A 13641-nucleotide genomic window follows, 5' to 3' on the forward strand; every position below is an offset into this window, starting at 1 on the left:
CTCTCGTCACTGGACCCATTACGACTTCCTTCCACCCTGCACAAGTCCGAGGCTGTGGAAGGAGGAGCCGCGCCTGGAAACGAGCACCACAGCCCACAGGAAAAGCGCAGATCGGCATTAACACTGCTGGAGAGGGGCACTGCATTTCCACACCCTCAGACTGCGTGTGTGGAGCTCACACTGCAAATGCTGCCTCAAGGAACTGGATTAACTGAGGCACGTGGAGCGGTACCGATAGTGCTTTGCAACCAGTACCTGGTGATGGTGGGAGGTGGGAGAGGCCGGACCCGGCACGAGCATGTGTGTGCAGGGCTCTGTGGGCCGCCCTTCAGACGGGTTTGGGGTACAAAAGAACAGCGAGAGCAGCCGCACAAGCAGTGCATTATATGGCACAGTGCAATGCCAAGTTGTCCCTAGGCCACCACTGCAGGGCCCTTGCTTGGCTTGAGGAGCCTCCAGCCTCTTGTGAGTCACCTCCAGAGTGGGAAAAGCACCTCTTGTCACTGCAGGCCCATGGCACATATCTGCTCAGCTCAGTTAGGTCTCTCCCAAACCAGCAACACGAGAAACCCCAGCACAGGAGCTGGCAGTGGGACCTGGCAGATCTCTCCAGCACAGCCAGGACTGCTGGTGCCCAGTCCTGCCCTGCGGCATGGGAGCCAGGGCAGGAGCCACAGGGCCCCGTGTGCAGGCGGGTGCTCAGGTGCTCTGCACTGAACACTGCAAACATAGCAACCACCAGCAGCGTGCTTCGTGCCAGGGGATTTCTGCTGGGAAGCGGAGCCAAGGAAACAGAAACAGGGCGGGAAGGGAAGCCAGGACCCAGCTCAACCGTTTCTGCTGGCTGGGAGGCAGGAAGAGGCAGATTGGGAAGTTGCAGCCCCTGGCCAGGGGAGAGATGAGAGTCTGGACACCATTGAACACTGTACTAGAGCTGCCAACACCCTGTGCAAGGGCCACCAGCACCAGGACTGGAAAGGCCCCTCTGATGTCCCCATGACAGGACTGCAGCTGACCCCAGAACCCCCACACCTGGCTCCATCGCTGAGCAGGTAGCTGGATCCTGTCCTAGGGATGGTGGATCCTGGGAGATCCTGTCCTGTCTGGGGATGCTGAGAAAGGGATCTGTCAGTCCTGGAATTTTACATCTGACCCCAGATCCAAGCGCCTCCTCTTTAAACCAGATGGATCCACATCCTTTCATCTCTCCGTGCTGGCAGGTTTGCCTGGCTCTGCAGCTCCCATTTCACACTCCCCATGAGTCCCCAGGGCCGTTCATCTCCGCTGCTTCAGCACTTGCCTTCCCCAAGGGCACCTGCCACCCACTCCCTCCTTCCTCCCCCAGTGCTGCAGGCCTGGGTTTTGCAGGAGCAAGAGCAACGAGGGAGAGGTGAAACTCCTGCCTGGGAGAGGGTCGGGGCTGTTGCCCCTCACCTCAATGAGCCACTCTATCCCCAGGTCCTGCCTGCCCCGCAGTGGCTGCTGGGGATGAGCATCACCCAGCTCTGTGTGTGCTGGGCAGGAAGCTCTGTGGTGGCTCGTCCAGCTCTACGCACAGCAGGGCCAGCCTTGAAATAGATCCAACTTCAGGTGCAGAGCAGGGTGCTCAGGCTTCGTCCAGGCAAGTTCTGGATCTTGTGAAGGATGGAGATCCCACCTCCACACTCATATGGAAAAAGTTTCCTAATATTTAGCAGGAATTTCCCTTGATGCAACATGTGTCCATTGCCTCATGCTTTCACTGCGTGCCTCCCATAAGAGCTGGTCTCCATTTTCCCTGTAACTTCCTTCAAACTGCCGCAGGGAGCAGTGAGGTCACCCCAAAGCATTCTCCACACAGAGCAGACTGTCCTGTCCCCTCCCCTCACCATGCCCAGGCTTGATGCATGGGAAAAATCCCACCTGAACGAGCACTTCCAGCTACAACAGAGTGCTGGAGTGTGCCTGGAGCTGGTGAGGGGCTCTTCTGCAGCACTCCTGCCCACAGTGTGATGAGCAAACACCAGGCTGCTGCCATGTTGCCTGCCTGGCCATTAGTGTGAGAAGTTGTGTCGGCCTCTGGTAGGAAGAGTGGCAGGGAGAGGTTTCCAAGCCTCTTGCTCTGGCTCAGCTCATTGTCTCAGCTTGAGTCGAGGGCAGAGGGTGGAGGAGGGAGCTGCTCCTGGGGCTCCATTGCTGCTCCCCTGGAGCCATCGCTGCTCCCTGCGGTGTCTCCTGCAGGAAGCCCTGCTCCGCTCCACCCTGCTGCCCCGGGCAGGTCTCCGGGGCCTCCTGCGGCACCCAAGAGCCTCCACCCACCCGGTGCCTCCAGACGCTGACTCAGCTCTGCCAGGGGAGCTCCCGGCAGCCTCCGAGACGGGGCCTCTGTCGGAAAGGCAGCTGCCCCGTGACGCCACCGGTGCCCTGGGGAGCCTGGGGCCCGGTGGAAACAGGCTGGTTTCAGAGGCCTCCCTGCCTGCTGCCGGGGTAGCGGGTTTGCATGCGCTTCCTGTGCGGAAGCTGGAAACCTGAGTGAAAAGCAGAGACGGGCAGCGGAGGGGTGCAGGGACCTGGGTTTCCCTGCAGGGAGAAAGGGCTCTGAGCTTTCGCCGTGCCTTGGGGGTGAAATGAGATGCTCTGTGAAGCATCCGGCTGGGCTGCACTCATGCAAAACCCTCATGCAAAACCCTTGAAAACTCATCGAGCATCCGTGAGCAGAGCCCAGGCTGCCTCAGGGGAGCACAACAAGGGGGAACTGAGGCACAAAGCATGGGGCTTGTCTGCAAGCAGCGCGACAGGGGTGGCTTGTGAAGGGCAGTGCAGCCCCTGGGGACCGTGGGCTGTTTGGGGCGATACAGAGGTGGGGATCCCGCTGTGACCACGGCCAGACCTCTCCTCCGGGCTTCCCCTGCCTGGGCTGTGAGCGGTGGGAGGGGAGTAATCCCCAGGTTCACAGGAGACCCGGCGGACCCCGGACTCGCGTGGCCACAGTCCCGGGGGCTGCGCGGAACAGTCCTGCTTGTGGCCGTTAGAGAGCAGCAGTGCAATGTCCGCGCGTCTGTCCCGCTCGTCGCGCCAGCGCCAGGCGGCCGGACCTGGAAGCAGGGGACACGCGGCAGGAGGAGATGCCCGGGCTTGTCCCGACGCACATGTGTCCCCATGGCCGCTGGTGTGTCCCCGTGGCCGCTGGTGTGTCCCCGTGGCCGCTGCCCAGGACGGTGCCGCTGACCACTCCAGCCACCCGAGGGCCAGCAGGGCTCTGGGCTGTGCTCGGGTACCCCGCCATCAGCCTTGCCCTCCCTGGCCACTGGCCCCAAGGTGGACAGTGAGTGCTGAGGGTGGCTGTGTGCTCTGTGTCACCCACTTGCATGAACCCAGCAGCTTAGGCTTCCCCTTTCTCCTTGGGGCTTGCTTGGGGGAAGCCCGAGCCCCTGGGGCTGATGCAGTGGGGGGTCCTCCCGTCCCTGAGGAAGGCTCTGCCTCATGGCTGTGGGGAGGTCCCCAGGGGGTGGCTATGTGGGTGTGCAGCTGTGGGGAATCCCTGTGCTGGGGTTGTTCAGTGAGGACTGTGTCTGTGGGTGCTTGTCTATGGGGGTGGTGCCTGTCTATAGGTGCCAGTCTGGGAGGGACTGTGTGTCTATGGGGGTTCTCTGTAGCTAGTGTGGCATCTGTATATGATGAAGGGAGGGTGTACCTATAGGGGCTGCGTGCCTATACTTGGCTGTCTCTGACACATATATACTAAGTATACATATGCTTATATACACCCCCACACATACATATATACTCTGTATATATATGGCATGTATCTATATCCTGTGTAGTAAAGGGTCCCCTCGAGCCTTGGGGAACCCAGAACGTGGGGGAAGGTGACGTGATGTGTCGTGATGTGTCGTGTCGTGTCGTGTCGTGTCGTGTCGTGTCGTGTCTCGTCCCTCCCCGTTTCTCTGGTGAGGCTGCCCCTTTAAGAGCGGCGGGGGCGGGGCGAGGTGACGTCACGCGCCCATTGATAAAGGCGGCGGGATTCCCTGCCGCCCCACGGGCGCGCGCGGCGGCACCGGCGGCTCCACGTGCGCGGGTCCCCCCGGCACCGCGTTCCCGAGAGCTCGCTCCGCCGCGCCATGGAGTCCGCCGGCCTCTACCCGCCCTTTCCCGCCGCCCGCCTTCCTCAGGACCGTCCCGATGCTGTCCCGGCATCGCCGCCCGCGCCGCCCCGCGCGACCGAGACCACCCGCATCATCACGGACCCGCTCTCGGGCCGCTCCTACTGCAGAGGCCGCCTCCTCGGCAAGGTATCGGGCCTGGAGGGGGGCGGCAGGATCACGGCCCGGGGGCCGCCGTGCTCGGCTCCTGCTCGGGTGGGAGCGAAGAAAATCCCCAGCCCGTCCCTGGGGCCGTGAGTCCCGCGGCTGGCGGCCCATCCTGCCGCGCAGGTTTCGGGGCCGCGCGTGGGAGCCGCGTTCCCGGTCCGGGGCGGCGCGTGGGAGGCGGCCCCGGCACAGCCGGGCGGCTCGGCAGCTGAGTGTGCAGATCCGCGGCTGACATCACGGCAGGAAAAACCTGTCCCTGCGCTGCTCGCTTGCTTTCGGTGGCCTCAAATCTCCCAGCCTGTTCTACTTTCCTGCCTGGTGCAAGGCTTTCTGGCTGCTCTGTCATGTGGAAAGATGCAGGGCCTTGCCCTGGTGGGAGGAAAACCGCCTGGGAGACTTTACAGGAACTGACTAAAGAAAATCCCTAGTGGAAAGCTCAGTAGTTCAGAGCTTAGTAGGTACTGTTGTGGGAGGGAGGGAGGTTTGTGGTGGTTTCTGGGCTGTGCTGCAAGGAAACAGCTGAGGAGACTCAACCTCTGGGTGGCTGAGACAAGTGCAAAGCGCTATCTTGCTTACCCCTAACCCCATTCTCCTTTGCAGGGGGGCTTTGCACGATGCTACGAAATGACGGACCTATCGAGTAACAAAACCTATGCTGTGAAGGTCATTCCTCACAGCCGGGTGGCTAAACCCCACCAGCGGGAGAAGGTAGGTGCTGTGGCCTTGCCCAGAGGATTGCCTGGCTGGCTGGGGTGCAGCGAGAGCCCTGTGCTCACCTGCGGCTCCTGCCCTGTTTCAGATCACCAATGAGATTGAGCTGCACAGGGACTTGCACCATAAGCATATTGTCAAGTTCTCCCATTACTTCGAGGACTCGGAGAGCATCTATATCTTCCTGGAGCACTGCAGTAGGAAGGTGAGCACTGGCTGCCAAAGCCTCCCATAAAGTGAGCCACGTGCAGCTGGCGCCTGCGGAGCTGTTAGCTCTGTCCTGCTTACTGTTGTTACCTGCCCTGTTCCACCCTCTGAGCTAACCCTGCTCAGCCGCAAGCTGTTTGCTCATGCTGGAGACACCTCAGATTGCCTGTCTTGTATCTGCTTATGGTTGTAACTTATAGTCTCAGCAGTGCCACTCATAAATTCACTGGCTGTGCTGCACATCCCATGGTGACCTCAGTGCTTTGAGTTCATGGCTGTGGCAGAAGGATTATTTGTGGATGTGTTACTTCTGGAAGAACTGGCTTTTGCCTGCCCCTTGTCTAATGGATACAGATGCTTTTTCTCCCTGCTTGCAGTCACCCACCTACCTTCATTCTTTCTGCAGTCCCTGGCTCACATCTGGAAGGCTCGACATACTCTGCTGGAGCCAGAAGTGCGCTATTACCTCAAACAAATAATCTCAGGTTTGAAGTACCTCCACCTCAAGGGCATCCTACACAGGGATCTCAAGCTGGGTGAGTGTCACTGTCATGACAAAGAGCTGTGTGGGGACTGGGCTGCTCTATAGTGACTAGCTCTGATGCATTACTCTTGCTTTGTAGGCAACTTTTTCATCAATGAAAACATGGAGTTGAAAGTGGGAGACTTTGGTCTCGCTGCTTGTCAGGATATCTCTGACCAGAAGAAAAAGTAAGTCTGAGTTCCCTACTCCAGAGCTGCCCTCCAAGGGCTCATCTTCCTCTTCCTGGCCAGCATCCCAAGCAGAGGGCAAGCTGCCCTCCTGGCTGTGAGTGTGGCAGGGCCATTATGGTCCCAGCTGCCAGGGCTTGTGGCTGCAGGCAGAGAGGGGGGCGAAGGGCTTGCAGCTCCTCCAGGAGGGAGCTGGCAGCCGTTGGAGAACAATGTGTTCACTAAGGCTATTGTGCCTGGCGGGCCGCCCCGCCGGGTGCGCAGGGCCGGGGACACAAAGGCTCTGTTCCTCGCTGTATCAAGGACAAGCTCTTCCCAATGACTCTCCAGGAGCAGCTGCTCCCGACCTCTGGGAGCTGGGGGGAGGGAACGTGTGTAGGGGCTCTTTTAGAGGGATGAAGCCTCTTGCTCCCAAAGAACAAAATGGGAGAGAATAGAATTGCCTGCAAGGTAAAAATTGAGGGCTCGGAGAAGAGGCTGGTGGCAAAGGGATGCAAAGCACGTGCTGACCTAGCGCTCTCCCACAGGACAATATGTGGGACCCCCAACTACCTGGCCCCTGAAGTGCTGCTGCGGCAGGGCCATGGGCCCGAGTCAGATGTGTGGTCCCTGGGCTGTGTCATGTAAGTGCTGCAGTGTGCAGAGTGCTGTGGCTTGGTGGGGATGGGGTCTGATCAGCCCTGCCTGCTCCACGTGCGCACCTGGGGCTGGGGAGATCTGTGCTCTGCGGCAACCCCCATGAGGAAGTTGTGCTTCATCCTGTGGCTTTGCAGTGGCTGAGAGGCAGGGGGGAGGGAGACAAGGGGCTGAGTCCCAGTGCTCCTTCTGGAGCAGGAATCCCATCCTGGGGGCTGGGATGTCGCTCAGTGAGTGCAAGCTGCACTCTCGCAAGCTCTTGTGCTGTTCTCAGCTCTGGTTCAAAGCAGGCTCGACCTGCTTGAGAACATGATAAACAATGGAAAATCTTGGTGGCTGGCGGCGGCCGCTGTGCCTGCTCGTGCAGGCCGTGAGCGCCGGGGCTGCCTCAGTGAGTCTCCGGCCACTACCCACAAACTTCCTGCTCAGCTTTCCACTCCAGTGCCTGAAAAAGCAGCCTTGGCAGCATGGGAGGCCTGCTGGGATGGGGGCTGCAGTGTTGGGGCAGCTGGGGGGTGGCCTTTGCCTCTCTCTCGTTGTCGCCAGGTTCCTAAGGGCTCTTTGCCTGTTGCTCTAAACAGTTGTGAGGAGGAAGCGTGGCCGGATGTGAACACAGCCACCCCATTTGCTCATTCCCGGGCTGGGAAGTGGTGCTCCCAGCCAGGTGTGGCTGCCTCCATGTGAATAACTTCCTTGCTCTTAAGTGCTGCTGAGTCATGAGCCCTGCAGGGACCTAACCGTGGCACGTGTGTCCCTTCCCAGGTATACCCTTCTCTGTGGGAACCCTCCTTTCGAGACATCTGACCTCAAGGAAACCTACAGGTGCATCAAGCAGGTGGATTATGTGCTGCCCACTTTCATCTCGGTGCCTGCCAGGCACCTCATTGCTGGCATCCTGAAACGCAACCCCCAGGACCGCCTCACGCTTGAGGAGATCTTGGACCATGAGTTCTTCAAGGTGAGCAGGCAGGAGCCTGCAATCGGGTCTCTGGGGTGCTGTGACTCCTCCAGGTGGGATGAGGCTTTTCCAGCTGCATGCACAAAGCTCAGGGTGCTGCCCTTGGTGTGCTGTCCTTGTCACCCTGGCCTTGGGCCCTTGAGGGAAGAGGTTGGTGTCTGGCGGAAATGCCAGCTGGAGGAATTGCTCTGGGGGCTGAGGGATCTGATGTGGTTCCCTGCTGCACTGTCCTTGTAACAGCGGCTATTTCCCATACTGATGATACCTCAGTGCTTATCCTGGATTTATGGCTTGACTGAAATGCAGGCTGGCTGTCAGGAGGGTTGTGAGTGACTGGTCAGCTCAGGGCAGCTGCTCTGCTGTGCAGCACATGGGCTATGGAAATTGAAGCCTTGCTTTGACCTCTCCCCAGGGTTACACGCCTGAGAAGCTACCACCCAGCAGTTGTGTGATGGCTCCAGATCTGTGTCCCCCCAACCCAGCCAAGAGTCTGTTTGCTAAAGTCACCAAGACACTCTTTGGGAAGAAGAAACCCAAGGGTAAGGCTGTGCGCTCACCCAGACAGGCAGAAGCCTCTGGCTGACCCTTTTTCCAGGAAAAAGGCTCCTGTGAGCACTGGCAGTGCTCTGCAGCCTGCTTGTGGGGCCAGCCCAAGCAGGACCTGCTCCTGCCCTTCCGGTGTTGCGCTGCTGCTGGCCTGGCGCAGGGTGTGCTCGCCTGGTGAGCGGATGCTGGCTGCAACCCGGAGCGGGCAGTTCCTCCTGGAAACCTTGTGTTGCATGAGAACTGGGAAGTGAAAGTGGGAGGCAGCTGCTTGACCCCATCCTTCCCATGATGGGCACGGGAGAGGCCAAGGGAAAGCCAAGCTGTTGGGGGTGGTGGCACAAGTATCTTTTTTTTTCCCCATGCCCAGCAGTGAGTTCACTGCCTGCTCTCTCCTTAGCCAAGAAGAGCTCTTCAGAGGACAAAGATGAAATCTCCAAGCTGGTCACTGGGTTGATGAAGACATCAATCTGTCGACAGATGAGCTACAAAACCCTCGAAGGGAATGAGGTGAGGAGAGCAGAGTGTGTCCTCAAGCCTGGGGCCACCCCTTCTTGAGGGGCCAGCTTGGGACAGGGCTAATGCTAGATCTCTCTGCAGGCCACCCCCATCTCATGCCGCAGTGCCAGTTCCAGCCCTGTGGAGACACTGGCGGAGGAGACCTCTCACAAGTCTGTGTGCCCCTCCATCCGGGGGACTATGGCTAGCAGCTCGGAAGGTGAGCAGTACCCACCTGCCTGGGCCACCCTGGCCTGTCCTGAGCTTCCTGACCTACTGTTGCTGATAGCAAGGGGGATGAGATAGTTGACTCAAAGCTTGTAATCATCCATCTGCAGCCTTTGAAGACTGCGTCACTGCTTCTGCTGTCATTGAGTCAGCTGTCCGGCTCCTGCGGACCTGTCTGTCCTGCATGCCTCCAGGTAAACCAGCCAAACAGCCCCTGGACTGTCCTGTGTCCCCTTCCCCACAGGATGAAGACAGGGCTGCAGCTGAGGGTGCCTTAAATACCACTGGAGCCTGCAGCTTGGAGTGGGGTTCTGCTTGCCTGGGTTGGGATGGTGAGCTGGGTAGAGGCAGGTTGCTCACCCCTCTCTCCATCCCATCAGCAGACAGAAATCCAGCCTCCCTGGCCCGACATGAGCACTTTGTCTGGGTGAGCAAGTGGGTGGATTACTCCAACAAGTATGGCTTTGGATACCAGCTCTCCAACCGCAGCATCGGGGTCCTCTTCAATGATGGCACACACATGATGCTTTCCCCCAACCACAAGTAAGCAGTGGGGAAGGTACTGGTGTCTCTAGGACCAGCCCCTCATCAGGGTGGGTGGGAAGGGGCTGGGGGAGGCCCCACGAGCTGTGGACTTAGGGATGGAGGTTCCTAAAGCTTACGATTTGCTCCCCTTCCCAGGATGGTGCATTACAACTTTACCAGCAGCAGACACATTGCATTCCCTGTGTCTGCCGTTCCTGAGCAGCTCCAGGGACAGATGAGTGTCTTGCGGTACTTTGCATCTTACATGGAGCAGCATCTCATGAAGGTAAGTGATGGGGGAGGCTTATGATGAGTGGGCTGGGATCATGACCAGACTGGACATCAGTCAACTTGGCTACTCAATCCTTTGCAGGCTGTGGCCAGGTGGACACAGCTGTGCCCTTGTGGCAGTCCCCAGGACTGTACTTAGTCCCACTGTGTGTATCTCTGACTATCATGGGTAGCTTATTTAGACCTTTTTCTCTAAGGGAGGTGACTTACCCAGCATAGATGACCTTGGGCAGCCAGCCCTGCTCCTGCAGTGGGTGAAGACTGACCAGGCCTTGCTCATGCTCTTCAGCAATGGCACCCTCCAGGTATGTGTGGGGTTCATGGAGATGCCAGTATGGGTAAGATCAGCCCAAATGCAAAGTCCAGCTGTGAAACTAGCTGCTGGTCTAGGATGCTGCTCCTGTACCTGGAGCTACTGCCTGTGTGTCACTCAACCTCTGGGAGGGCTTATGGAGGCCCTATGCCTTGGTCAGCCACTTCCAGCTGCTCTGGCACTTGGGCCAGTTGCATTCCTGCTGTAGGGTGTGGAGTGGCCGATGCCCCTGGGCTGGTCAGAGAGGAGGAACGGGTTGAGGCAGGAAGCAAGGCTCCATCTCTGCTCCCACTGTTATGGGCGGTGTGGATTACACCAAGCTTGTGCTTAATGCTGGCCCCACCTGTCTCCTAGGTGAACTTCTACAATGATCACACCAAGGTGATCATCAGCAAGCCTGACCACTCCTGCCTTGTCACCTACATCAATCGGGAGCGCAACTCCTACACCTACAAGCTGTGCAGCATCCAGGAGCTGGGCTGTTCTCCTGAGCTCCAGCACCGCCTCAGATACATACTCAAACTCCTCCAGGAGCGGGCTGATGCCTAGCTTTGGACCTTGGGGACCCTCTCTGGACGTAGAGGGTCTCCCCTTTCCCTCCCACAGGATGGGAGATCTACTGTGGTGCTGGATGACTACCTGGACACCCCATGCTCTGGTGTTCAGCAGGACTCTGTGGACTAAGACACTTGGATGTGGCTATGGCAGCAGGTCTGGGCACCCTTTGTCCTTGCTGCTCTCTGGTTTCTGGCAATCACTGTGCTGGCAGCTCCTGTTCTGGTTGTGCTGGTCTTGGAGTGTGCTGGGAGACTGGGACAGAGCAGAGAGGGCAAGTGGCCTGGTTTGGATTTATAGCCCAGTGCATTCTTGCAGTGGCTGGTGCTTTGGCCTTCCTGGCTACCCTGCTGCTTGACATCAGGGCTCTGGCTCCTGGTGCTGGGCACTGTGCTTGGCTGCCAGCTTCACCTGGAGATTGGACTCAGGCATGGTAACACTCGTCTCCAGAGTTGCTGTGAGGTGGGGATAGCACCCCCACTACAAGGGATAGACAAGAGTGAAGGGCATTGCCTGCCTTGCCAGGTGTGTGCATGGGCTGGTGCATGCTTCTCTACAACCATTACACTAAGGAAGGGAGCAAGATTCCTTTGGGCGGTGCTAGACCATGGCCTGATCATGCTCCAGCTGCTCCTGAATCTGTGAATCATCTGGTACAACTTGAGGCTTCATAGAAGAAAAATGGATATGAGGGTTTGTCTGGAGCAGCCCTCATTTTGCTGGGACCTGTGGGAGGTTTCTTTTTTCAAGGCAGTCTTTGCTGGGTGGGACTATTTATGTGTCTTATTTATATGAATTTATTTATTTTCTTCTTGGACTCTTCAGGTGCAGTTCCCTTATCCCTGATTCCCATCAATAAAAATTTCCTCTTGTAAGAGCAAACTCTTGCTGTCTTGCTTGGTCAAAGTGCCTCTCCAGCTACCTCAACCAGAGAGCAGAGCCTCTTGCTCTTCATCCTTGGTTCAGACAGTCCTGTGGCCCTGGTCTGGGGCAGGGGCATAGAGCTGGGTTTGCTGGAGGTTCTTGGGGGTTGGGTTGGTGTGGGACTGAGACCACCCCCCGCCCCCATAGAGTCCTCTCCTGTCTTTCTCTTCTCCAGGGTCAGCTAGGATTAACTTTGGCTCATTACAAGCTGTGCTGGTGTGGGGAAATGGGGGTCTCCTGCCCTAGGGTTTGTGGCCCTTGCCCATGACTCTTCCAGCTCTGGCAGAAGCACTGGTTCACTTCCCCCTGTTTAGCTATGCTGCCTCATGGCATGCACTATGAGCTGGGACCAAAGCCAGGAAAGTGTGAGGACTTAATCCTTTTCCATGGATGTGCTTTGAACATGATCTGTTAGTGCAATCAATCTGCCTGGGAGCTGCTGGTGCTGGGGGAAACAGGCTCGGCTGCTCTGCATGTCCTTCCCCTGTGCTGCTGCCTCCTTGAGGACTTTGGCCTTTTCTTATGCCTCCTACCTTTCAGGCTCCATTTTCTGAAGCTTGGGTCTCTTTGCAAGCTGGTGGCTGTATGGAGGAGCTGCCATGTGTGTACAAGCCTGAACTAGGGCCTGTAGTGAGCCCTCAGACCAGGCAGTCAGGCAGAGTACAGCTCCAGCCCTGCCAGGAGCTGCATGTGGGGGTCTGTAGAGGCTGGGGTGCTGCCCCAGCCCTCTGAGCTTGCTGTGATATCTGGACTGATGCCTGGGGCGGGGGGGCATCACTCAAGAGACCTGGCTCCTCACCCACACCACAGCCCAAAGCCAGCAAGCTGTAAGAGCTGCGGCTGGAGCAAATATCTTTATTTGCAGCCTCTCTTCTCCCACTGTGCTCTGAAGCTGGCACAGGGCTACTCAAAGTAGAGCCCGTGCACCATGGCCACAGCGAAGAGGGTGGCGTTGGAGAAGGTGGCCGAGGCGAAGCTGTCGCTCTGCGGGTCCCACAGTGCCCGGCTGGCCACCAGCAGGCTTTGCTGGCCCTGCTGGCCCAGCACCACGTTGCAGACCAGCTTGTAGCGGGGCGGCACCACCTCCCTGGCCCGGCCCCGCAGCAGCTCGGCTAGCCCGTGGGCCACCTGGGCGCCGCTCTGGGCGCCGTACACCGTGTCCTTGAGCGCGCCGGCCAGGGCCGCCTCCAGCACCCGCTGCACCCGCCCCGCGCTGAACTTGCAGCCCTCGTCCGGCTGCATCTTGTAGGTGTTCTCGTAGCGCGCCTCGTGCACGGGCTGGAGGAGCGGGAGCCCCGAGAAGCTGACGCGGCTGTGCAGCACCCAGGCCGCGCGCTTGCCCGCGGGCGCTGCGCCGAGCGAGCTCCGGCGGCTGGCGAAGGGCACGTTGAGGCTGCTGAGGATGGAGCTGCGGCGGGAGGGCAGCGGAGGGGCCTTGCCCTCCTCTGTGCCCTTTGCTGGTGCCCTGGGCCGGGCCGGCGTGTCCAGGGCCTGGGAGCCGCGGCGAGTGCCCCCCAGTGCTGCCCGTGGTGGAGGGGCTTCAGCACCCTCCGGAGCCACCGGTGGTGGGGCTGGCTCCTGCCTGGCCATTGGGCAGCCTGGAAGGAAGATGTGGCCCCAAGTTATGGGCATGGGAGTGGTCCTGCTATTCCCGGGGTTCCCAGACTGGCAAAGGGCAGCGTTGCATTCCGGGACACCCCAGCTCTCCCTGGCCTCAGCTGCTCCAGTGCCTCCATCTCTGCAGCATGGGACGTCCCCAGCCCCGCTCACTGTTCTGCCCCTGGCCAGGGCGAGCAGCTCCATCCTCCCCAGCGCTCTGGGCTCGCCACATTCACACACTCACCCTCAGCCCCACTTGTGCCCCTCTTGCCCAGGTGAATCAGGGCACTGCGCTGGCTGAAGCCGTGCCCTGGGGCTGCTCCGTGGCTGCCACCGTCCTGTCCCCCTTGGTCTCTGCAGGCCTCAGAGCAAACCCTGTTGTGTCGGTGGAGCATGAAGTGTTGCTATGTGACACTGAAACGCACCAAGGTCCTAGCCCCAGGGCAAAGCTCCTGTAACTCTTTGCTTCCTGCTCCTTCCAACACCCTGGTCCTTGTTTGCCCTCCGTGATATTCGTCTGCCCTGCATGGCTGAAGCCCAGCACCAGCCGCACCGCCCAGCATGTGGCCAAATGGCACCGATGGGGACTCTGTGTATGTGTGTTAAGACCAGGAACATCTCTCAGCCCAGTTGCATTTGAAACTACAGCCTGG

General features: G+C 59.0%; 2 protein-coding genes and 1 long non-coding RNA gene across 3 annotated transcripts; 2 read left to right on the forward strand and 1 right to left on the reverse strand.

Moving 5' to 3' along the window:
* Positions 1-4100: 4100 nt before the first annotated feature.
* On the forward strand, positions 4101-10683 carry PLK3 (polo like kinase 3). Its single transcript, XM_088526132.1, has 15 exons — positions 4101-4271; positions 4890-4997; positions 5089-5205; positions 5614-5743; positions 5831-5918; positions 6446-6541; positions 7317-7512; positions 7925-8051; positions 8456-8565; positions 8656-8773; positions 8892-8975; positions 9162-9324; positions 9463-9592; positions 9795-9902; positions 10265-10683. Exons 1-15 carry the CDS (start codon positions 4101-4103, stop codon positions 10457-10459), a joined length of 1941 nt encoding a protein of 646 aa, XP_088382258.1. The 3' UTR covers positions 10460-10683.
* Positions 10684-10973: 290 nt separating this feature from the next.
* On the forward strand, positions 10974-11224 carry LOC148594493 (uncharacterized). Its single transcript, XR_015913465.1, has 2 exons — positions 10974-11062; positions 11093-11224. It is a non-coding gene; the product is annotated as an uncharacterized LOC148594493 (long non-coding RNA).
* A 1068-nt stretch (positions 11225-12292) lies between these two features.
* Positions 12293-12979, reverse strand: DYNLT4 (dynein light chain Tctex-type 4). The gene has a single exon (XM_088526186.1). It carries the CDS (start codon positions 12977-12979, stop codon positions 12293-12295), a length of 687 nt encoding a protein of 228 aa, XP_088382312.1.
* Between the last annotated feature and the right edge of the window lie 662 nt (positions 12980-13641).

This window comes from Tinamus guttatus, unplaced genomic scaffold, assembly GCF_059628265.1.
Source record: "Tinamus guttatus ecotype Peru unplaced genomic scaffold, ASM5962826v1 Tinamus_guttatus_pri_ptg000242l, whole genome shotgun sequence".
NCBI lineage: Eukaryota > Metazoa > Chordata > Aves > Tinamiformes > Tinamidae > Tinamus > Tinamus guttatus.